Source organism: Schistocerca piceifrons, chromosome 8 (genome assembly GCF_021461385.2).
Source record: "Schistocerca piceifrons isolate TAMUIC-IGC-003096 chromosome 8, iqSchPice1.1, whole genome shotgun sequence".
NCBI classification, from domain to species: Eukaryota; Metazoa; Arthropoda; class Insecta; order Orthoptera; family Acrididae; genus Schistocerca; species Schistocerca piceifrons.
The window spans coordinates 476,906,515-476,933,277 of record NC_060145.1 but is presented as its reverse complement, the minus strand read 5'-3'; the positions used below and the strand labels follow the sequence as shown (position 1 = coordinate 476,933,277).

Here is a 26,763-nt window from a genome sequence, read left to right as displayed (position 1 = left end):
AGAAAATGGCATAAGGCAGGGTGCCAAGCAAAACATGCTTCAGCTAGGTGAAAGTGTTGCTTGAGGGGGGAACTTAGAATAATAACTCACCATACTCAAAAAAACCTGCAGACACAAAGTAGTAGATGAGTTTTGCTATTTGGGGAACAAAATAACTGATGATGGTCAAAGTAGAGAGGATATAAAATGTAGACTGGCTGTCGCAAGGAAAGCGTTTCTGAAAATGAGAAATTTGTTAACATCGAGCATGGATTTAAGTGTCAGGAAGCGTTTTCTGAAAGTACTTGTATGGATTGGTTTTGGTTTTTGTTTTGCTTTCATGTACAAAAAACAACTGGGGTCACACGCACCCAAGTCAAAACTAGAGAACATGAAGACAGAGAGGAGTTAAAAAACAACTATATGTCAGTCCCAATTGACATAAAAGAACATGCACGTGAAGAAAGGGCTAAAAGAGACACCATACAGAAATAGAGGTCCAAAACTAAAAATTAAATGGCCTTCACCATACTGCTTTGGCAGATATAAAGAAACGCGGTAGAGAGCCCAACGCATCATTGTTAAAATGGCCGATGAATCGGATGGCAAACCCAAGTGGGAACATAAACGGTTAAAAAAATGGGCATTCCATAAGGAAGAGGCAATCAGTTAAAACTTGGTCGCAATGTGTACAAAGTGGTGGCATGGTGCCAGTTAGCAAATGATGATGGTTAAAAAGGCAGTGCCCAATATGCAGCCTAGTTAAAATGACCTCCTCCTGGTGGGAGGGCCGAGAGGAGGTCGTCCAAGCCACTGGGAGAGGGTCCTTATTGCCGTGAAGGGAGGACCATTGGCGATGCCAAAGGGACACCACCTCCTGACAAACGGCGACACAGAGATCATTGGAGGGTGTTGTGTTGGCAGGAGAGCCAAAATCGTGTTATTAGAGGAGGCCGAAATGCATGCTTTTTAACTCATGCAGGCTGGCATGAGGAGGGAAGAACTATACTCACGTGAGGTCTGGAACATGACAAGGAATTAGAATTCAGAAAGCGGGCGTAATTAGTTTCATACTTAACTTTAATCCATTAATGATGAACATCGCTCCTGACGATACATGATTCACAATATTGTCTGCTCAGAATTCATTCTAATTACTGAACATGGCGCCTTGCTAGGTCATAGCAAATGACGTAGCTGAAGGCTATGCTAAACTATCGTCTCTGCAAATGAGAGCATAGGTAGGCAGTGAACCATCACTAGCAAAGTCGGTTGGGCGAGTGCTAGGGAGTCTCTCTAAACTAGACTGCCATGTGGCAGCGCTCGGTCTGCAATCACTGACAGTGGCGACATGCGGGTCCGACGTATACTAATGGACCGCGGCCAATTTAAAGGCTACCACTAGTAAGTGTGGTGTCTGGCGGTGACACCACAGAGGGAATATACGTACTTGCGTGCTGAGGAATGACGACTGCAGCCTTGGCAGCAGCGTCAGCAGCTGAATTTCCTGGAAGACCAATATGGCCAGGAAACCATTAAAACACCACACTGGCTCCACATGAAGAGTGAGCAAGTGACAGTTTTCCTGGACCCGCTGCACTAAGGGTAGGGAGGTGTACAGCGCACATAGACTTTAAAGGGCACAGAGTGAGTGTGAGCGGAGAAATGAAAAGACTGTGTCACCGGATGTACTCTGTGGCATGATACAAGGCCAAGAGCTGAGCTGTAAATACTGAGCAGTGTGCCGGAAGCCGATATCGAAAGACACGGGTGCCAATGATTAAGGCACACCCGACCCCAAAGTCAGCCTGAGAGCTATCAGTGTATACAAAGGTACTATCGTGAAATTCCATGCGAATGTTTTGACACTGAAGGCGATAGGTCGAGGCTGGAGTAGTGTCTTTAGGAAGCAAATGAAGGTCAAGGTTAACGTGAGCCGCCCCAATGCGGGAAGTTACAGGTAGTGTGAAGTTAAGTCGCTGTATCAAGTGCTAATGGACTCCAGGAGGTAACAGAGAAGAGGGACATGCCCCATACTGACAAACAAAGGAATCAACAAAGAACGGGGCATAGGATGGGTGGCCACACATCGTAAAAAAATGGCATGAATACCTGCTGAGGAGAAAGTCACAGCAGTAGGACAGTGGTAGTTCAGCAGCTTCAGCATAAAGACTCTCAACCGGGATCGTGTAAAAGTTGCCCGTGGCCAATCAGATGCCACGATGGTGGATAGTGTTGAGATGGCGTAAGAGAGGTGGGTGTGCAGATGCATAAACAAAGCACCCAGAGTCGAGTTTCGAACGGACAAGGGACTGTTGCAAACGGAGGAGGGTGGTTCAATCGGCACCCCAGGAAATACCTTTGAGGACACACAGGACATTGAGGAACCGTGTAAAGCAGGCTGACAAGTAAGACATGTGGGAGGACCAAGAGTGTTTCCTATCGTGCACGAGCCCCAAGAATTTCGTAGTTTCACCGAACGGAAGGGCAACAGGCCTAAGATGTAAAGATGGTGGGAGAAACCACTTGCGTCACTATAAATTCATACAGACGGTTTTGTCAGTGGAAAAGCGAAAGCCATTGTCGATGCTCCAGGAGCAAAGACAATCAAGGCATCGCTGAAGACGCTGCTCAGTGAGACAGGACCGTGAAGAACTGCAATAGATGGCAAAATCATCAACAAAAAGGGAGCCAAAGATGCCCAGCAGGAGACAAGCCACTATAGGGTTAATGGTATTAGCAAAAAGGATGACACTCAAGAAAGAAACCCGAGGCACATCGTTTTCAGGGATAAAGGTGTCTGACAAGCAGAACCCACACACACCTTGAAAACTCAATCTTTTAAAAATTCCTGAAGGAAACATGGGAGGCAGCCACAGAACCACCACGTGTAAAGAGTACACAGGATACTACTTCTCCAGCAGGTATCGTAGGCCTTCTCCAAATCGAAAAACACGGCCACAGTCTGGGATTTCCGCAGAAAACCATTCATGACATGGGTGGACAAAGTAACGAAATGATCAACTGCAGAATGCCATGCTCTAAATCCACACTGTGCATTCGGGCGAGACTCTAGCCACCATACCAGCTGGGCATGAATCATACAGTCCATCACCTTGTAAATGCAGCTGGTAAAAGAGAAGGGGAGGTATCTAGAAGGAAGGTTTTTGTCCTTACTGGGCTTAGGTATGGGTATGACGGTGGCTTCACGTCAGTGCCCAGCAAATGTGCCCTCTCCCCAGATGTGGTTGTGCAAGAGAAAGGTGCTGCAACATATGAATGTGGATGGTGTCTAGCCCTGGGGCAGAGGATCAGGATGAATTGAGAGCATGATCTAGCTCCCTCATAGTGAAGGCAGGGTGATACTGAGAAGAGCTCAAAACTTCGAAAAATGGTGGTCCAAGGTGTTGGAGATAGCAACATGGTCCATAATAATATCGTCTGCTACTGTCAGGCTGGAAATCGGGGAATGGATCTTGTAACTAGAGAGTCATCGTAGGTTGGCCCACACGACAGATGAAGAGGTGGAACTGTTAAAAGAATTAGTGAATGAAATCCAGCTAGCTCTTTTGCTATCCTGAAGAACACAACGATACTTTTGACACGTGTTTATAATGAATGCAGTTTGCCATTGTAGGATGACGATTAAAAACGCGGAGAGCACATCTCCGTGTGCAAATTGCGTGATGGCATGCCTCAGTCCACCAAGGGACTGGGACATGACATGGTACAGAGGAATTGCAAGGAATGAAATGCTCTGCAGGTGTAAGGATAATGTTTCAGAGATATTCCACTTGGTCATCACAACTGGGGATATCTTGTTCTTCAAAGGTCGTCAGGGATGAGTAAAGCTGCCAGTCAGCGTCAGTAAGCTGCCATTTGGGTGTGCATGTGGATGGGGCAGGAGTCAGCAAACGGATAGCACATGGGAAATGGTCGCTCAAGACGATGGGCATGCTGGGCAGTGCAAAAGGATAGGTCCAAATGGGAATAAGTGTGCGAGGAGTTGGAAAGGAAAGTGGGTGCTCTAGTGTTAAGGCAGAAGAGGTTAAGTTCATTAAGAAGGTCAACTAAGAGGGCACCTCTCTGACAGGTCCAGGGAGAACCCCAAAGGGGATGATGCGCATTAAAGTCACCAAGTAGCAAAAATGAGGGAGGTAGCTGCCCAATAAATGGTACAGAGGGAAAAAGTCAACTGTGGAAGGAAAAGGCAAACTGTAACAGCTTGAAGATGGGTAATCAGACAGATGGGTTTACTACGAATGTCATCCTGTATGAGTAGCATGGTGCCCCCATGAGATGGAATGCCGACCTCAGGGGGAAGGTCAAAATGAAGCAGTAAGTAATGTGAAAGCTCAAAGCGGTTGTGAGGGCGCAATTTCGTTTCCTGACGGCAGAGTACAATGGGATGCTGTGATGCTAAAAGCAGTCATAAATCCTCTTTTTAGGACTGAAGGTTGTGAATGTTCCATTCGAGGACAGTCATGATGAGGAAGAGATGTAGGGATGTCAACTCGGCAGCTGCCGAGTGATGGCCGGTGTAAAGTCGCTACTACAGGGCACAGAAGCAGGGTCCACAGAGGCATCGGCTTGCTTGTGCGGTTGGTCCGTGGAGTTCAACACTGAAAAATTGTTGGTGGTGCACCGGTTATACAGAGGCCGGCCGGGCTAAGGTACCATAGGGCGACACCATCTAAGAGGATCTTTGAGTTGGCAAAGGAGAAGAGCGTTTGTCTTCGGTGGACTTCTTCGAGCCTTTACGGTTAGAAGCAGACTCGGGTGATGTTTGGATGGAGGAACGGAGGAAGTCTACATGGGAGTACTACTCCTGTCATTTCCAGCCCATCAGTTGTGTGGCTGGTGGCTTCACCTCGAGGTGAGGAGTTTGACAGTTTGTTGAACAGCTGGACAGGGGGGATTTCACAACCTCAGAGCTGAATTTGAATTCGCACGTCTGCGTGGCCTTCATGGTGCAAGGGGTAACAAGAACATAACAATAGATGCCAGATGGGAGAACACAGGGTTTGCGACTAGCCAGTAGCTTGCGAGTTACTGGGTAAGGCACTTTTTCCTTTATCCGGATCTCTTGCACATACCGCTCATCAAGATAGATGGGACAATCCCAAGTGGAGGCGGCATGGCCACCATTGCAGTTGATACAGAGGGAGGAGGAGGCGGACAATTGCCCTCAAATGCATCCCTACCACAGGTTTCACATTTGGCTGGGTGTCGCCAAGACATTCTAGTGTGGTTGAAATGATGACACCGGCAGCAGTGCATCGGGTTCATAATGTACGCCCGGACTGTGATAATTTCATAGCCTGCTTTGATTTTGGATGGCAGCACCACTCTATCAAAGGTGAGGAAAAGAATGTAGGTAGGCACTAAGGAGGAATTTACCTTTTTCATTACATGATGGATGGCAATGACACCCTGTTCAGAGAGGTAAGATTGGATTTCAGCCTCTGTTAGACTGTCAAGCAGCCTAGTGTAAATTACAGCATGGGAAGAATTAAGCCTGGTGTAAATTACACCACGGGAAGAAATCCCAGTTCTATGGGCCTTGACACGAACAGGGTAGCAGTGGAGAAGTGAGGCAGCAAGCAGTTGTTGTGCTTCAGAATCAGACGCAGTCTCCAAAAGCAAAGTGCCAATCTGTAAACAAGAGCAGTAATTCATAGGGCTGGCAATTGCATCAACACCTTTCTGAATAATAAACAGATTGACCGTGGCGAAGGACTGATTGTCTTCAGTATATGAGACCGTGAGGAACTGCGGTGCAGTGGGAAGGGTCTTGCAAAGATTAGCCTCATTGTGTTCACGTTTTGTAGGCATTGATTGGGAAGATGAGGGACTCGTTGCAAGAAAATTCCCCATGATTGCCAGCATCTCATATGCCGCGCTCCTTCCAACTTTGGGCTCTCTTCACAAGGGGGTGCACCCGCCTGAGGTGATTGTTCACACCTCCCAAACACCTGACAGAGGGACCAATTGGCAATTTGAGAAGGTTGCAGGTCAGGCAATCGCCCCTTCCCGGGCCTGACCTGTACCACGGGATATGTGCAAATCCTACCTGTCGACCTGGGGCCGGGATTTACGTGTTACCCAGTTACCTGTTACGCGTCAGACGCGTGGGCTGGCCTTCAGGAGCGCACAGGGAGGAAGGAGGTGGAAAAAAAAACCTCAAATGCCGAAGTGGAGGAATGAGAGGAGAAGGGAAACAAAGAAAGGAAAAGACAATTAAAAACAAAGGTGAGGCTGTTCTTACATCAGCGACAGACATTCCCAATAACATCCCAGACATGTTCCCCAAGGGAGGGGAAAAAGAATAGCAAGAGGATAGCCATGCAGCAAGGAAGGGAAAAAATGCTTCAAAGGCTGGGGCCCCGTGGTAGCCAAGCATGAACCCGCCAAAGAAAAGCTTTTGAAATGTGGTGCTACAGAAGAATGCTGAAGGTTAGATGGGTATATCACAGGTACTGAATATAATTGGGTAGAAGAGAAATATATGGTACAACCTGACTAGAAGGGATCAGTTTGTAGGACATATTCTGAGGCATCAAGGGATGACCAATTTAGTATTGGAGGGAAGGGTGGAGGATAAAAATTGTAGAGCGAGACCAAAAGATGAATACACTTAGCAGATTCAGAACGATGTAGGTTGCAGTAGTTACTCAGTGATGATGTGGCTCACACAGGATAGAGTAGTAAGGAGAGCTGCATCAAACAAGTCTTTGGACTTAAGACCACCACTGCAACAACAGTTTGACAGAAATGAAAACATCTCCACAAATGTGAGGGCAACTAGATTTGACAGGACATACAACTTCTTTAGTAAGAAAAATGTCTCGACATGTGGAATGCACTTCCTTGACTCTTGTGCAGAAAGGAGTGCAGTATTCTGCTGCATCCATTTTCAATAAGCTACCACAAGAACTCAAAAATCTTAGCAGTAGCCCAAACACTTTTAAGTCTAAACTGAAGAGTTTCCTCATGGTTCACTCCTTCTATTCTGTCGAGGAGCTCCTGGAAGAGATACAAAATTAAGCAAATTCCAGTGTACATTTTTGATTTTCTTTATTTAAACTAACGACTTGTCGCCTGAATATGTTTCTTATATTTCATTTTATCTGTTTCTACAATCGTGTTATAATTTCATGTATTGACTCGTTCCATGACCATGGAGACTTCTCCTAAATGTGGTCCCACGGAACAATAAATAAATAAATAAAATAAATAAATAAACATACAACTTCTTTAGTAAGAAAAATGTCTCAGAGAAGCCCAAGAAAGAAAGTGCAACCACTGGAGTGCATAATTATAAACCCAAAAAGCAGCAAAGTGCGGTTTCATCCACTGAAAATACATGTCCCAATCTTCGTTGGTGTCATTAAACAGTGGAAATGCAAGAGAGCAGGACTTCGCCTGGGAAGCAACCACTGTCTGAACAGGCTCCTGCTTGGCAAGGAGACGGTGGCCAACCGGCCGATGGTGTTGACGATGAATCGATGAAAAACAACAACAGTGAAACGTGAACAACAAGGAAACACGACAGGACGACAAGTCTGGAGTGGGAACCAAATCGGGAACCTCAGACATATCAATATCAAGAGCCGAACAATGCTGCGTATAATGAACAAATGAGAGCGCAATTGGAAAATGATTGTGGTCTGTCCTTCCATTTAACAAAGTTCAAACTAAAATCGGAGGAGTATGATTATGAAATTGAATATAAAAAGGGCAAGGACAACTGTGTAGCAAGTGCATTGTCAAGGATACGGGAAATATAGTCTGCTGATACTGAAAGTGGGGCAAATAAAATCGAGGAAGGGCTGACAGTCAAGAAAGATGAACAGCAGGATATAACTGATGATGAAAAGGCGGAAGTTTTGCAGGAATTCGATGACACACCCATAGGTGTGTCCTCAAGAGATCGTGAAGACTTAAGATCACATTAGAAAATACTAAATGCGGTCCATTATGAGTAAGGATATTGAGGACTATATCAGAAAATGTATTAGTTGCAAAAAAAAAAAAAAATCTAGGTAATGCAAAATAAGATGAAAATGCCATTGGTTACACCACCAACATCAGAAGGGATGTTTAACAGGTGTGTTATTGATATTGTTGGCCTCCTGATGGTAATAGAAATAATACACATGTACTAACATTCCAGGATGCTCTAACAAATTTCAATTGTAGCAGATTCGACAGAAAAGCAGGACCCAGATACAGTGGCTTGTGTCCTGGTGGAAAGAATCATTCTAAGATTTAGGATACCCTCAGCAACATTCAGTGACAATGGTTATAATTATTAGAGAGACACACACTAAAGACAGTGTGCCAACTGTTAAGGATTGATAGGATACAGACCACCTTTTATCGTCAACAGTCGAATGGAGTATTGAAAAGATCGCACCGAACTATAACAGAATTTCTGAGACACTACATCAATAGGGCAAAATCAAATTGGCATGTATGGCTTTTATTCGCAGTGTTTGTGTGCAATACTACACGCCACAGCGCCACCATTATACACCACATGATTTATTTTTCAGTAGAGCATGTAATATACCAGGTATATTGAAAAGATCCAGCCGGGACCATGCAAAAATGAGTAACAACCAACTGTTGTGGAAAGAGAGAACCTGTGTTCACAAAATTTCTACGTAAAAGTTTGTTTTAAAGTCCATGTATGCACACGAAACATGTGAAGCTGGGGTGTAGCAATATGTGAGGGAAATTTCCAAGGACAGTCAATGGATTGACAATAACAGCCAACCAGTTGCAAAATACAGGTTTATTAAACCTTGACATGGTTTTGACAATTTTAAAACTGTCTTCTTCAGAAGCTATTGCACCTATTAACAAATATTATTACATTGTATGTGGAACAGACATGGTATTATTACAATAAGCAAAATCACAGGAAATTTTAACAAATAATTTTAGTGAAGCATACTCGCATAGAATCAAATATTATCTATACCCGATGAGGAAGAAATTGACTGTCTAGTACCCATGCGTGTCATCCACTTAATCACCATTTAAAATACACAACTGAAAAGTAGTAGCTATCTACTACTGGGCTTTGTCAGAAAACTATTTAAAATAGTACACATTTGACAGTGGATCCAACAACATGTAGCGACCAGTAGCACGCGCACGCGTTCTGGAAAAACTGCAAACATTAAAGGATAAATGCAACTTGGGGAAGAGAAGGGGAAGGGGGCGGTTAGATCATCACTTGTGAAGCACAATGCAAAGGAAGTGATAGTACTGAACAAATACTCTTGATGGGAGGCTGTTATAAAATACCCAGTAAAGTAACGAGTAAATGAAGCCTCACTAAGCAGTGTATGTATGCCTAGATATCATGATTTTATAGGTATGATGAAACACACTAAAAATAAAAAAAGGTGGGAGGAGGGATGGGTCTAAGGTGGCTCATTATTAACATGTTGAACTGCAACTTAACTGTATTTGACTACATGTGACTATGCTTCACTAAAATTATCTGTAAACATTTCCTGCAATTTTGTCTACTGCAGTGATATCTCTGTTCCACACATGATGTCATAACGTTTTTAATAGGTACAATAAGCTTCTAAAGAAGATATTTTTAAAATTGTCAAAACCACGGTCAAGGTCTACTAAACCTATATTTTTCTACTGGTTGCCCAATATTTCCAATCCATTGAAGCTCTTGCGCACATAGTTGCTGAAGGCAGCCATATTTAAAATCTTAAAACTCCCAAAGACTGTATTAAGAAGTTTGTGAAATTAAATGACAATATTTGGACTCCACTGATTCAGGACAATGGTTACTTGTTGCTCCAAAAGAGAAAGGCTTGACAATTTTGTGTAATGACGAAAAGCCAATAGACGTAATGGTTTAAGGTATAGGGAAACTAACATTTTATGGAAAATGTAAAGGGTATGGAACACAGGTGTTCATGCATTCCAAACAAATAATAAGAATTACTGTGACCAGTGAAGACACAGTGCCAGCTTTAAACATTGAGACTGATTGCTATATTGTAAATAAGGAAAAGAGGAACATTTCTGAATTAAGGTTAAACATGTTGGTGGAACAGGTAATGCAAAATTTAGATGACCCTAAAGTAGGAGGTCATAAAATAGCAGAAACAGAAGACAAAATAGCTTGCCAAGAGCAGCATAGTCTCTCAGAAATACCCTAGTATCATTATTCGTTCTGGTCTTACCTAGGAGTTGTAATACTTGCCATTGCATTTATATGCTCTTTATGCAGATACTGTGTTATATATATTGTTTTAAATACATGTGGAAAGGCATGTGGTAGTGTGTGTGTGTGTGTGTGTGTGTGTGTGTGTGTGTGTGTGTGTGTGTGTGTGTGTGTGTGTGTGTGTGTAGACAACCATAGTAAATGCATGTAAAGGGTCCGAGATGCACGAATTCACAGTAGACAGGCTCTTCCATCAAGCAGAGGAAATCGTAAAGAGTGAGATGAAACATCCATTACATTTGAATACAATGAGGAAAGAGCCTCGTTACCTATTCCTGCTCCATAAAGAGATCAAACATAATGCAAAACTCCCTCAGCACATAAGAAATTACAATTACGAATTACATAATGAAAATTAAAGCAAGAATCATGTAATTATGTGTGTTCTTGTCCAGATGTATTTCTGTAATGATGATATGTAATGTTCTGTACTGATATGTTTATATACATGTTATGTAAAGAAAAATGAACAAATAAATATTGATTATGAAAAGAAAGAAAGAAAGAAAGAAAAACGAAAAAAAGAAGAAGAGAAAAGAAAAGTGTGTGTGTGTGTGTGTGTGTGTGTGTGTGTGTGTCAGTGAGAGAATATTTTTTTCTTGTTGTGTATATTTTGGATCTGTAGTGTGAAAATCGAAAGTTATGTAACCAATGATTTAAACCGATGTTTTTATGTATCTGTAAACTGAACGAATGGTTCACATTTATGCTTCTGTCTGTACCTATCTATGTGTAAAGAGGCGCAGTGAAAAATGAAACGATGTTATCTACTGATGTTTAGATGTGTGCAAAAGTGAGTTGAAAAGTGAACTTTACAAAGTGAGAAATGTAAAAACGGGTAAAATGATTAACCAAGAATGTATGCAACATCATTTATAGAGCTAGGATGCTTTTACCACAACAGAAGTCAGATTACAAATTTGTTGCCAAGTGACTTGTCAACAAATTTTTCCTATGGGAGGAGATGTCCCATATTGACAATGTAATGATTTGTACGTTATTAAGCTTAAGGCTGCTGGAAGCCAGCAAGGGCACTCCAAGATAGGAAATCTGAGACAATTCAGAATGCAGGCAAAAGTGGCAGCATTTAGGTTACCGGAGGTCAACGGTAATGTTGTTGCTGGCCAAAAGAGGAAGGGGGTGTCATTTAGCTTTCAACTTAAGCTGTTGCAACCAAACATTATTTTCGTTAATGTAAAGTCCAGACATATCTCTACCTACCAAATTATGGGAACAGGAGGAATCTAAATATGTTTGGTCAGAGGCACCCGGGAGATGCAGAGCTTCTAGTGAGATTGGCTGATGCCTGTTAAGTGCCAGTGGATTGTTGGTCCGACTTTAGGAAAGGTGAAATAGTGCAACGCCACAATCCTTTGAAGTCCTACATTTTTGTATTGAGACAGAATCCTCAATCAGATCATTAGGGCACCAACTCTGCATCGCTCATTGTCAGCCTCAGTAAGCACTGATAAGTCTGCTTTTGGAGTGCTGCTCTCTTCACTGCTTCTGTTAAAGCTCACCCCACATGCTGAGGCACTCTGTTGTGCAATCAGCTGCACCCTTTGCCTTTTCTAATGTTCAGAGTTAATCTTCAGTCGAGTAATTAGTCTGATTGCAAATAAACAATGTTAATCAGACCCACCAAGCATCCTCAGATCTCTTGCTGCAAGCATCCTATGGAATCTTAAAACCCGCACCTCTCACAGGTACCTTGTGACAGTGCCTCACACTGTTGCAAACAATCAACCTGCCTTCACTGGAAGTTTGTCTTTCTGCATTTTCTACTAACTGCTCAGAAATTGCAGACTGACTTGTAACCCCCCGTCTTTCCTCTATCCTGTGTTAGGACATGACACTTTACACAAATAAAGCAAAGTGGATTGTTATTCAGTGTGTAGGTACACTAATGGGTGGGATAGCAATGACTCAAATCTGACGAGTGGATACAACATGCCCTGTACTTTGAATTCTAGTATGTTTTGTTCTGCTGTGTGCTACATTATACAGTCAGTTGTACTATCTGAACAAGCTGCAAAGGAGAAAGCTACTAAATAAGCTACCAGCATTTTTTGTAAAATATATTATTAGGCATGCACACTTTATGCAGCAGTAACACCGAGTAATTCAGACACGTTACGATAGTTCAAACTGCTATGTTTTTTTCGTTAACTCGCAGCTCCTCTTTTGATTATATGTCTTGTGCTGCAGTCTCAGTATATCACACTCTGCATCAGCATTAATATGCAGAAACAAGCACAATACACAATTTCCCCAAACAGGAATTTTAGTGTGGACTGCATTTTATGACAAAAATCGCAAAATTTTAATGCAATCTGAGACTAGAAGCTGCTAACTGAACCAACTGAACAGTCCACTTTCGTAGGATTAAATTGGTAACAGACATTTCATACTTTTTGCATAATATCCATGCAGTGCTTACTATCAGATACTTTATTAACTCTAAATCAACATTAGTTTTCATTCTGTGCAACAAGCAATGACACTAGATACTTCCAGTTACTTTGATATAGAAAGACTAAGGACAGCAGCAGAGGTAAGAGCTTCTACCAACACCACTCAATATCCAATCACATACATTAGGTTTTGTTCATTATTACATACCTTTTGGTATTGAGCATGACCAAATCTGCCATCCAGTTGTTCTTATCTTCAACAGACTTTGCAACAAGAGTAACACTGGGCTGAACTCTTGGTGCAATGTCAAATGCATTCTTCAGCTCTGTTTCAAACAAACAAACATCCACAATATACAAAACAAAACAACAATGTTAATCACACATTTAAGATTCTCCCCCCCCCCCCTCTCTCTCTCTCTCTCTCTCTCTCTCTCCCCTGTGTGTGTGTGTGTGTGTGTGTGTGTGTGTGTGTGTGTGTGTGTGTGTGTGTGTGTGTGTGTCCACATACACAATTTATGAGCTGTGGAGATTACAAAACAAATTTTGTGACAGTGCAGGAAACTTCACCATCTGAAATACAAATATCTGAAATTATTGAAATGAAAGCATTTACCAGATACTTACGACGATAAACAATTTCACGCTTTCATACACAATTCAAAATTTAGAAATGAAAATGAACAGGTACAATGGCTGCATAAATTAAAAATTTCAATTACAAGACACACATTTGACTCAATCATGAACTGAAAAATCTGAGACCTTTGCTGACAAAACAACAAAACTGAATAAAATGAAATTTTGATTATGCTGGTGGTGGGAGGTGAAGAGGAGACTGGGGTAGGGAGCATGTGGGGACAGTAAAGTGCTGTTAGTGGGAGTGTTCAGGGACAAGGTGGGGAGAGCATAGGGCAACTAGCATAGGGCTAGCAGGAGGTAAAACGATCTATGGGTGGTTGGGTGGGTGGGGGGGGAATAAGGAGGGAGGTAGAAAGACTGTGGATGCACTTGTGGAATGAAAGCTGTGGAGTCAGAACATAGAAGGGGATAGGTGAGTGAAGGACTATGACTAATGAAGGTTGAGGCCAGGAGAGTTATGAGAATGTAGGATATATTGCAAGGAGAGTTCCCAGCTGCACAATTCAGAAAATCTGATGTTGGTAGAAAGAATTCAGATGGCACAACTTGTGGAGCAGTCATTAAAATGAAGAACGCTCTGTTGGACAGTGTGCTCAGCAATCAGGTGGCGCAACAAAATAACTGAGTACTTTGAGTGCTCTGGTATTGTTCTGAACTGCAAGGATTACCTGGTCGAAGGACTCTGCCAGCTGTCAGATTAGTCCACCTACAAAGCCTGCCACAGCGACCTTATTATAGAAATCCAGCAGAATCTAACCCTACAACCTCCTTCCTAGCCACCATGACCAACTACATCTTCACTGACAATTACTTCTCCTTTGAAGGCATCACCTACAAACAAAACTGGGGTATGGCAAAAAGTACCCAAATGGAACCATCCAATGTCATCCCACTCATGGGCCATCTAGAGGGCTCCTCCCTCATCATCCATAATCCCAAATCTCTCACTCTGTTCTGATCATTAATGACATCATCATGAATTGAATTGAGGGTGAGAACACTTTATTCACATTCCTCTAGAACCTCAACAGCATCTCCCCCATTCACTTCCCTTCACCTCCTCCTCCTCCTCTACCTAACATACCACCTTCCTCAATTCTGACCTCAGCCTCAAAGATGGCTACATAAGTACCTCCGCCCATATCAAATCTACTAACCACCAGCAATACCTCCACTTCGACAGCTACCATTGATTCCATACCAAAAGTCCCTTCCATAGAGCCCAACCACCCATGACCATCGCATGTGTAGTGATGAGCAGCCCCTCTTGAATGATACCCCAGGTCTCGCCAAGGCCCTCCCAACCTCCAGTGTCTACTGATCCAGTCACACACCACCTCCCAAAATCCCACAGTCCAAATACAGAGAAGCACACCCCTCATAAGCTGGTACCACCCAGGACTGTATCAACTGAATCACATTCTCTGCCAGGCAGTATCCTTGTCCATCCCTTTGCCTCGTAGTTCATATCCCTGTAACAGACATAGATCCATGGCCTGTCCTACTTGTTTTCCCACCACCACCTACTCCGGTCTGGTCACAAGCAGCAACTATCCCATCAAAGGCAGGGCTACCTGTGAAACCAGTCATGCGATCCCCAAGCTAGGCTACAACTGTGCTTCATCCTACATGGATACGGCAACCAACAAGCTATCTGTCGCATGAATGTGACCAAGCAACAGCTGGACCATCCAGCCTCTTAGCATGCTGCCGAACACAGCATTCTTCATTTTAACGACTGCTTCATAGCATGTGCCACCTGTCTCCTTCCTACCATCTCCAGCTTTTCTGAATTCTGCAGTTGGGAACTCTACCTGTAATACAGCCTACGGTCTCATAACCCTCCCTGTCTCAATCTTCATTAGTCATTCACTGTCCTTCACCCACCTATCCCCTTCCCTGTTCCGACTCCACAGCCTTCTATTCCACTAGTGCACCCACAGAATTTTACCCTCCCCCTCCCCCTATACCCCACCCACTCTGTCTAACTTCCTAACTGCACCTAGCTACCCTATTCTCTCTCCACCTTGTCCCTGTATGCTTCCACAAACAGCACTTTACTAGCCCTTCCCCACCTCAGCCTCCTCCTTACCACCCCCCCCCCTCCCACCACCACCACCACCCCCCTCGCAGTCCGGACCTGGCACCCTAAAGCCAGTGGTCGCATGCGTGTGTGTGTGTGTGTGTGTGTGTGTGTGTGTGTGTGTGTGTGTGTGTGTGTGTGTGGGGGGGGGGGGGGGGTCTATTTTGGAAGAAGGCGTTCTGGCTGAAAGCTTGTGTTTTTAGCAGTCTCTTGTTGCGCCTGTCTGTGACTCAACATCTCCGCTAATGATGAGTACCAATCTATCACTTTATGAAACTTCATTACATAACTCTGTCATCTACAAAATGGCCGAACTTATCATAACAAATGGAAATTGAATACAACCTAATGCTCATAATGGACGGTGCTTACAGAAAGATGAAACTGAGGTGTTAATGTAAACAAAGCTTTGTAACCTCTAGAGTACATAGATTAAGAAAAAACACAAAAACTGCAATAACTTAAGAAACTGACATGAAAGTTAAGTCTATCAAACTGCTACATATGAATGTATGAAGCTGCAGACTGCTAGTGTTTTTTATATGTGGCACATAACAAGCTTGCGAATGGGTTGGCGCACACGCGCGCACACACACACACACACACACACACACACACACACACATTCATCATAGATAAGTCTTTACCAAGGACAAGCATAAGGCTATGCAAATATAAAATAAGAATTTCCTGCCCTTGCTCAAGTTACTGGAGAAATGACATATTTGAGTATTGTGAATAGAGGAATTCATAACACATGGCAGCCAGTTATATAAGTACCATTCAAGGCAGAAGGAAGTAAGTGCAGCGACCACAACAACTTTTAATTAACGACTGATCTTTTCTTGGATAACTCCATTACCTCATAAGGTATCCACAAACATTTTAATTTGACAAGGACCCAAACACTTTATCAATCATCAAACTGTGACAGGAAGACCATGCACCACACTGCACTGCGCCGCACCACCACCACCACCACCACCACCACTCGTACACTGAACAAGCCTCCTGGACTTGCTCAGTTGAGGAATTACTATGTGATACATTCAAAGTGTCTGATGACGATCTGATAAGCTAAAAGCGTTAATGGTACCATTTGTGTGGTCTCATAATACACAAGCATTCAATAATGCCACCCATGTTACAGCATACCAGTTTCCGTCTCTGTGGAGCATATGTGGCACACTGGAAAAGGGTAAAAACAGACCACAACAGTGACAGCACTGGATTCCGAATATTACGAGACCATATGTCAGGTGTGTGGCACAATGTACCGTATTGTGATACGTGTTACACCACAGGCCCGGGGTACAGTCTCTTAGTGCTTTTCGTAGTGCTACAGCCTATATGATTAGACACTGGAACCTATCCTGTGCCATTTGGTTATAACTGTCCACAGTCAAATGCCTGAAGATGGAGGCTTGACCTTTCAAAACTGGTAAATAAATATTTAATTGTAGAGGTGAATTTATTAAGAGAAGACTAGTGGTGCTTACCAGCCCCACACATTCACCTTCTTGCAATAACTTGTGGCTTCCAAAGAAGAAAATTAATTTCCTGCCCAACAGAGCTTATGGGACTTTCTGAAACAACTCAGCAGATTCACTCCTCTTATTCTGTTGTTTGCAAAGATAGTGACAGATTGTGGTTTCAGACTAAATATCAATGAACTACATTAAAAGACAATGGATTGAGAGTTTACTAAAACGTTACTTTGAGATGTCCACATGTTTCTGGTCAAAACAGCCATCGTGACGCCCATAGTGCGGAGTAATGTAATTTTTAGTATTTTGAGCAGAAGTGCAAGTGGTGTCTAGTGGGATGTCTTCATTTTTAGCTACATCATAAAAATGATGAATTGGTGATGTTTAACAACTCAAAAGCCTTTTTACAGTTTATCAAATTTAATGACCCCCATTTCATGTGCAGAGTGAGATACCCTTCAACTGACTTCAACCTGCACCAAAATCATTTACTGAAATGTGAATGGTTGCTCACACACACACACACACACACACACACACACACACACACACGCGCGCGCATGCGCACACAAAATTTACATCTGATTGTAAATCAGAACATGTGTTACAACTAGAAGTAAACTTATATTTCTGGTAATAAAACACTCTCCTGTGGTGGTATACATATTTAAAAATATAATTTAGGATGGAATAATACTGTAATTTAGACTACTACAGATTCAAGTTATATACAGATGTTCGATACAGACACAAAATAATGCACATGGTGTGTACTTTAACATTTGTGTACTTTATACAATAATGCGTAATTTTTCTCTTCAGAAACCATCATCACTTAGACACTCGTTGCCTTAGTATTTTGAACCAATAATGACAAGTACAAGTTTCTCAGTTTTCCACCAATCATCCACCTAATGCCTTTCTCCACTTCATACAGTCCTGTGAACTACTATTTCTCAATCTCTTTCTTACACCAGTTAAACTTCGAAGTGGTAGTACAAGTAAGAATTCCTTGAATTTTTCTGAACTTGCTTGAAAATTGATATATTAACTCCTGAATAGAAAAAATTATAGATTTTTCTGGGTCTGACTGAAATAGCCACTTTTGCAGTACTGTCCTTCAAAATCGCAATAAAATCATGTCACTTATTATTCTTACCTTCAGTATCCTCTCGATCAACAATTTCCACTTTACGGATAAAGAAGCGTTCCTTGAGGCGAAACTCGCCTCCGACAGGACCCGTAACAGATACAGATGTGCGTTTACTGTTGGGCTTGCACAGTACCATCAAGCCATCAAAGAGAAAAACACGCCTTTCAGTCAGTCTTCGACCACTACCAACTTTTCCCAACACATCCTCTGTAAGAGAAGAGAGAAGAAAAAGTAAGCACGGGCAAATAACACTGTCAATCTGATTTGCCTTACAAGGTTAAATGTTGTCGCAATAACCATGTTACAATGTTTTCTACAGAGCTCTGTGCTGTAAATGAAATGACAAAACTTCTAAGAACTAAAACATACTTGAAAACTATGTTTACAAATAACATAAAATGACTTTCATAAAGACCTCCAAATCAGTATGATTTGCAACTAAGACAAAAGACAGTTGGAATTTAATATTACATCACAAGCACTGGTGACAGAGCACTGTTCTGTCAGATGTGAACACGAAAACCAAGTATGTCCTGTGAAGAAATCATCCAAACATCCACCTGACAGCTATAAGCGACAGTTTCTTTCCTTCCCATTTCCACCACGAGGTGGAAGGAACATAGAGAGGGTGATCAGAAGTGGTGGAAAAAACTCAATATGTTACACTGTTTCCAAGTTAATTAGCATTGACGTTAAGACAGTCTCATCATTGTGTATACAAATTCAAGTGGACTGCCAGATATGGTGCTATCAAATGTATTCTTCATTTGATTCCCAAAAAACAAACAAGAGAGTGACAGAAAAACTGGACTCAAGACAGTAGTAAGGAATGACCCCAAGCAAAAAGGCTCAGCAGCCTCGTGGGCTATCAATTACGCTATGAGAACACTAATTGTATCTGGCGGGCCACCTGAATTTGTGCACGCAACAGTCTGATTGGCTAACTTCAACACTAATTAACTTGGAAATGGTGCAACATATCAATTTTTTTCCCTTGACATTTATTTCTCAGCACTACCTACCAACCAACACCCTTACAGCTTTTGAAGACAATAATATAGAAAGGAAAGGAACAGTAGAAGAAGATGAGATAGGAGGTGTTACACTGCGAGAAGAATTTGATAGAGTGCTAAAATACCTAAATGAAAATTGGGCATCTGCAGTTGATGGCATTACCTCAGTGTTATGGAGATCCTTCGGAGAACATACTTTGACAAAAGTATTTCACCGGGTATGCAAGATATATGAGACATGTGAAAGAACCTAAAATGGGAAGAAGAATGTAATAATTCTATTTCCAAAGAAGACAAATACTTGCACATGTGATCAACACTAAACGACCAGTTTAAGTGATAATTGCAAAATACTGACACTAATTACTTACAGAAGAATGGAATGACTCGTAGAAGCCAATCTTATAAAATATGAGTTTAGGTTAAGGAGAAATGTAGGCCTTACTGACTATGACTTATCTTAGAAGTCAGATTGAATAGAAGCAGGTTTGTAGCCTATACATAATATTCTTCAATCTGCACACTGACCAAACTGTGATGGAAAGCAAGGAGAAATTTGGATAGTTCATGGAGAACAAATGAAAACTCTGAAGTTTGCTGAAGAAATTACGTCAGAAATGGGATAGGACTTGGACGAGCAGTTGAACGGAATGGATAGTGTCTTAAAGGAATTTGTAAAACATGAGTGATGCAACGTAATCAAATTAAATCAGGGGATGTGAAGGGGTGGGGGAGTGAGGGATGATGATTGTGGCGACAATATTGGTTCAACGGCACTGAATGACCTGTGCAGAATCTATATTATTAAGTGACTACCCTAGAATCTGGTACTAGTTACTGACTGCCTACCTAATTGGCTTCCAGGGGCCACAAAAATTTGATTTTCTACATTTAGCATAATTATTGACCGAATTTAAAAATTTAAAACACTGTAATAATTTACACATTAAGAGATATAATCTTACATTAAAAGTTTAACACAATAATACAATATTTGAGAATGAGAGGTCTTAGAGCCCTACAACAAACTTTACACATTATTTGACCAACACCCCCTTTACAAAACTTTTATTCACTGACACCCCCAACCCAAAAACAGCAAAAAAGTTTATCGCTTACTACGCTTTTACTGTCCATGCAATAAAACTGTAGCATCAGACATGACATTTTAATTTATTACTTCTTTACTATCGACTATTCACAACACACTTTGCAGACAGTATCTAAACATATCACAGAATGTACCTGCTAAATTATATCATTGTGTCTCACATAGTTCAGTAGCTATAACGTCATAAAAATTGAGATGAATAACTAGCTTTTCCTTAAAATGGAGTGGCAAATTACCCACATCATATTCATTCTGTGTTTCATAATAAGATCACTTAGTGACTTCCTATGAACTTAACGCATAATTTCAAACCTGCCCTAAATTACTTCTTGCTTATACGCTTAACATCACATATTTGACACATTAACTTATTTGTGAAGTGTAATCAGATGTCTGAGGCTTTTGTATGGATGTGAATTCACTTCTTTAAAGAATTAGGGGTTACTGGTATGAACTAAATGCTTTGTGGAAATGAATTATTTCCTCATAGGCAATCTTCTTGGGACATGGACCAATGGACAAATGTTAGAGACTTGGAAGACAGACTGATATTAACACAGAACATGGTTGTTCACCGACATATTACAGTGGCTACTAAAAATCTCTCGTTGGAGCATCTATGTCTACATGCACTTGTGCCCTTTCCTCACAGCTAAAACTATAATAGAGCCACCAGTGCAGAAAACACTCAATAACATAAGAATAAACTGAAGAAAATGTCAAATATTGCCCTGGTATCTGTGGCTGCTTGGACACCAATAAAAACTAGGAAAAAGCCAACTACCATGAGAACAAATAAATGCACTTAGGGACTTTGCAAACAAGCAAAATGTATCATCATCATCATCATCATCATCATCATCATCATCATCATCTAAGACTGATTGTGCCTTTCACCGTTCAGTCTGGAGCATAGTCCCCCTTATAAAATTCCTCCATGATCCCCTATTCAGTGCTAACATTGATGCCTCTTCTGATGTTAAGCCTATTACTTCAAAATCATTCTTAACCGAATCCAGGTACCTTCTCCTTGGTCTGCCCTGACTCCTCCTACCCTCTACTGCTGAACCCATGAGTCTCTGGGGTAACCTTGCTTCTCCCATGCGTGTAACATGCCCCCACCATCTAAGCCTGTTTGCCCTGACTGCTACATCTATAGAGTTCATTCCCAGTTTTTCTTTGATTTCCTCATTATGGACACCCTCCTGCCATTGTTCCCATCTACTAGTACCTGCAATCATCCTAGCTACTTTCATATCCGTAACCTCAACCTTATTGATAAGGTAACAACCTCTCTAATTTTTCCCCCAATTATTAAGGTTTTCCTCAAAAAGAATGTACCTTCGGTAGTTAGAATAAGATTGCAAGATGATATGTCTGCTTATATCATGAGGTAAACTGTTTCTATCACAACTTGTAGCTAACATTTCACTGAGAAAATAGGAAATTTTGCTATGATATCTTGTGTTATCGCAGGGAACAGGAACTGATACCTATGGACCAAACAACTGCCCGTCATTTTCCTCTAATTTTTCTTGTGTATGATTTCCTGAATATTTATGAATTTTTGCAGTCACAGAGCAGATTTCATGTCTATCATTTTGCTGTAACACTGGAACTCCTTAAACATTTCACTACTTTATTTGTGGAACAATGACTAAGTGCATGGGATATTTTGTCTTTTATCTTGACAACATGTTCCTATTTATGGATAAAGTCATGTTTATTCCTAGCTCATGTGTAGTATACAATCTACCACCATATGGCAAGAAAAAAGATGAAACAGTTCAAGTATTTCAAATGTTGTCAATGGCAAAGAAACAAAAGAGCTTACGTTATGTGCCAACACTGAACACAAAAATAAACCTGTTTCACAATGAAATGAATGATAGTGGTCATTGTCAACAATGCTTGTGTTAAGAGATTTGAGTATTTACATTCCTGCTAAACCACTGACCGTCAGACTAGCGCAGATTGTGAGGGACTTTTATGGTAAAATTTTGCTGTTACTAAATTAAATCAACATGCAGTTATGCAAATGTTACTGAGAAATGGCTTGTCTTTAGACCTGATGACCATTTTATTTTTATGGTTTGAAAAGGATGGTAGGGGGGTTCGGGAGGGTGCAGGTGGGTAGGTAGAGGTTGGGAGTGGTGGGTGGGTAGAGACTGGGAATGGGTGATGGCGGAGGGGGTGATGGGTAGAGGTTGCGGGTGGTGGGATGATGGGGTATGGGGCTTGGGGGTGGGGTGGAGGACACAGGTGATACCATGGGCTTATATTGTTTCATTCTCTTCTTTAAACAGCATGAACATTACACAAAGCAGTATACATGCATCCATAAAGTCATTTACTCTGCACTTCAACCTTCAATGCTACCCAGCCAAGTTACATTTTATTAAATATCCAGTAAAATTGCAGTTACGATGTACCTATCTCTTCTGTTGGGTGCTGCAGTTAGTGACTGCACAATGAATTATGGGAACTGAATACGATGAATAGTGAGTAGGTTACTGGTAGCCAATCAGAATGCTTGTTGCAGTTTCCTGTGGTTTGTATATGAAGTTAGCTATTATTTTGTTGTATTAGGTTAGACTTTAACTTTACTGTCAAAATTTACAACAAAATCAGAAATAAAGACATAAAAACAGGTTACTGCAATGATGAACATATCTCTGGCTCAGTTACACTTCAATCTATTTCACCAATTTTATTTCTGTGTTGAGATTTACTGGCTTCGCCTACTCATAATGAAATTGTCAATTTGCAGCCTAATCTAGGCTTTGTGATTCATTACAAGTCAGCCAAAAACAAATGTAATCATATCATTTACTTCCCATCACTCATCACACAGTTCCCAACTGGAGTACTCAATGCATGTAAATGCATTTCAACCAAATATCCATTTTCAACTATCTTACAATTGAACCAATAACTGGGTGGATTCACCACAAAATGGGCAATGGGCAATTTCCAGGTGCCACACATTGCTAAAGTACTGTGATAATTATTGAATTCCTTTTTACTTTTAGTAGTGTTTTCTTATTTTTGACACTGACTGTAGACAGGAAATGAGTAAATAATAGAGAATATAGAACACTCTGGCACATGAGAGTACATCACCAATACCTAAGAGACCTCTTAATTTGGGGTAAATATGAATACAGAACACACAAACCATGGTTCTTGCTGGGGTGGATGGCTTGAGTTCCTCTATAATACAGATAGTTGTGTCGAAGGTGTAACCACATTGAAAAGGTATCTCTAGGGAGGCCAGGCTAACCTATGGTTCCCAAAGGGTGCAGCAGCCTTTTCAATAGCTGGACAAGTAAAAGTCTGGGAGACTGACTGATCTGGCCTCTATTCGACAGCAAGGTTTCACTATGTTGGTGCTAGGAACAGCTGAAAGTGAGAGCAAACTATAGCTATTATAAGGGGTGATTTTGTGATGACGTTAGAAACTTTCAGGGGTGATGGAGAAGGGCAAATGAATCAATTTGAGGTAAGGGAGACTAGTCAAGAACAACCTAGTCGAAAGTTATAAGCGAAAATCATTCTCCTAACTCTGGCAGTAGATCCCTTCTACTGCAAGCTCTTTGCTTTCCATATTTTTGGAGGATGTAGTATGGACCAAAACAAAATAAGTGTCTAATAAACATGGGATCTAAAACATTTATCTTAAGAATTATGAGCACCTGTTAAAGTAGAAGGGATATGTTTCACAGTAGCAAAGGTGAAGTGGTGTTCATAGCTTTTAAGGTATGAACTTTAGATCTCATGTTTACTGGACTTTTTTTTCTATTTTGGTTGATACTACTTCCTCCCAAAATATGGAAAACAAAAAGCTTCAGTAAAAGCAGTTTACTGTGAGAGGTATTAAAATGCTTTTTGCTTATAATTTTTGACTTGTTTCCAGACCAGTGTTCCTTACCTCAGATTACTTCTTTTACCCTTTCCATCACCCCTGAAATTTTCTAACATCACAGCATCACCCTACATTTCCCATGAAGTTAGTCTGTCCTTCTCAGGGACACCCCTCCAGTGTGGTTGCACCTATGATGCAACTACCTGTATCATGGAGGTACACAGGCCACCCCCACCTCAGTAAGATCCATGACTGGTGCATGCTGTAGTCATATCTAACCCCCCCCCCCCCCCCAAACGAGAATTTTTCAGGTCTTTAGGTATTGGTGATGTACCATTGTGTGCCACAGCATACCATGATCTCTATCATAGAGCTCCAGTGTGAGGCTTAATGACAAAGGTATCATCCAGGGTAAAACATTCCTCAATCGGTGTTGTCAGTGCCGTCGTCGTCATTCAACTTTAAACCCAGGATAGAGAACTTACAAAGGGAAATGGATGGGTAAAATTAGATCTTTCGGGAATTTAGTGCAGTGCAGTGCCAGGAAGAAAAGGACTTTTGTTCAGGTCAGTACAATGTTATCAACACAAACTCAATTACGGGTAATACTAGATTAGGTCTAATAATACATAAAGAAATAGGAATGCAGATAAGCTATGATGACCAGCTCGTTGAATGTATTGTTGTAACCAACATAGATGTGAACATCCACTACAGTAGTTCATATTTATATGCCCACAAGCAAAGCTAAAAAAGTGTATTAAAAGATAAAAAAAGATTACTGAAATGATAAGGGAGATCAAAATGTAATTATGATTGGGAACTGAAATTTGACAGTTAGAAGAAGACAAGAAGGAAAAATATTAGAACATTAACTGGGGGAGAGGATGAAAACAATTTAATCAATGCTAATACTTCATTTACAAATCTTGGAAGAAGGCTGTGCACAAAGGAGAGACATGGAGACACCAGAGGGTTCCATACACAGTTAGAAACCAGATTTTTAACTGCAAAACATTTCAGAGGTAGATATGGACTATGATCATAATTTACTGGTTATCAATTGCAAATTAAAAAATAAAGAAATTGCAAAAAGGTAGGAATTTAAGGAGATGGGGTAATGTAAAGTTGAAGTAATCAGTAGCTGTTGAGAGTTTCAAATGGAGCATCAGGCAACAACTGACAAACAGAAGAAAGGCATACAGTAGAAGATGCGTGGATACCTTTGAGAGATTAAGAGATGAAACTGCGACAACAGCAGAGACTCAATTAGATAAAAAGATAAGGCCTCATACTTATTCTTGGATATCATAGGGGATATTTAATCTAACTAATGGAAGGAGAAAATGGCAATACAATGTTAAATTACATTATTTATGTAATTTTTCGCATTTTTTCCACCACTATGGATCCTTGCTCCTTTCATCTGCAACAATACAGAGAAGTTTTCTTACCCCTAGCCAGAAGCCAGTACCACATACCATTCCCGTGTTGTCGCTTGGTTCATGGAATCCCCCCAAAAGGCCTTGCCATCAAATCACCCATCTCCGGCTACCACCCCTCCTTCCACAATGACCTCCACCTGTTCAAATACTGCCAATCTTTAGTCCTCACCAACATAGTCCTGCAAAACCATATCAACCAAGCCCAAACCTCCTTGCAGTATCTTCCCTCCATCTGCAAAATTCTCCTGCTATGCAATCCCAAATTCTTGGAACCCATAACACACATTGCAACTCTTGGCCTCCAGGAACTAGAGCAACATGCACAACATCACATCAAAAAGCTCTCCACCCTGTTCATTTCCTACTCCCACCCAGGAGTACCACTGTCCACCACCTCTACAACAACCTCCAAACCTCTACAACCTCCAAATCTCCCCCACGTCTACTCATAGCTGACCAACACAGTCTCAAAGACCTACTACACTTATCCCACCCTCCAAAACACCCTTCCACCGCCACACAGAATCCAGAACCTAAACAGATCCAAAACACAGTCATGAACCTTTCCCCCAGAAGCCTTAGCTCCACAGAAATGTCAGTCCTTTCCAAAGGCCTCATCTTTTGCCCCACTCCCAAATTCAATCATGCACGACTTATTTTAGACCTTCTCCCCTTTTTCCACTCCCTACAGTGGAAACACTTTTTCACCACCAATCAGACTCAACCAAAGACCAACGTTGAACTCTGCCTAATTCAGTTCACATTTCTATGCAATCATGATCCACCCCTACTGCCTCTAAATCACCCCCTGTTAACTTTCCAGAATTTCTTAACCTTGAACCCTGCCTCACTATCATTCCCCAAATCACTCAACATGCAAATTAATCTTACATCCACAGAACGAACAGCACTCCACCATCTAAAAACTGATCCTAACCTTATAATCCTGTGGCAAAGGCTCCACCACTGCGGTTTTGAACTGCAAGGATTACCTGGCACAAGGACTCTGCAAGCTGTCAGATACATCCATCTATAAACTTTCCACAGTGACTCCACTGCAGAAATCCAGCAGGTGCTCATCACTCCTCAAATCCTTAGACCCATCCCAGAACCTCTCCACAGAGTCCATCTCTCTACTCACCCCTAACCACTTCCCACACTCCTACCTTCTACATGCTTCCTAAAGTCCACAAACCTAACCACCCAGGGCACCCCATTGTGGCCGGTTACTGTGCCCCCACTGAGAGAATCTTTGCTCTCATAGACCAACACCTGCAACCTATTACCTCCTATATAAAAGATAC

The 26,763-nt window shown here is 41.5% G+C and overlaps 1 protein-coding gene across 1 annotated transcript in view; it reads right to left on the bottom strand.

Moving 5' to 3' along the window:
• The window catches only part of LOC124711386 (protein son of sevenless), a 252,363-nt gene that overhangs the window by 100,698 nt on the left and 124,902 nt on the right, over window positions 1-26,763 (bottom strand). Inside the window, exons 10-11 of the mRNA XM_047241436.1 lie at window positions 18,032-18,232; window positions 12,869-12,986 (exon numbers count right to left, since the gene is read on the bottom strand). Of these exons, the coding sequence (XP_047097392.1) occupies window positions 12,869-12,986; window positions 18,032-18,232 (319 nt within the window). The remainder of the gene's footprint in view (window positions 1-12,868; window positions 12,987-18,031; window positions 18,233-26,763) is intronic.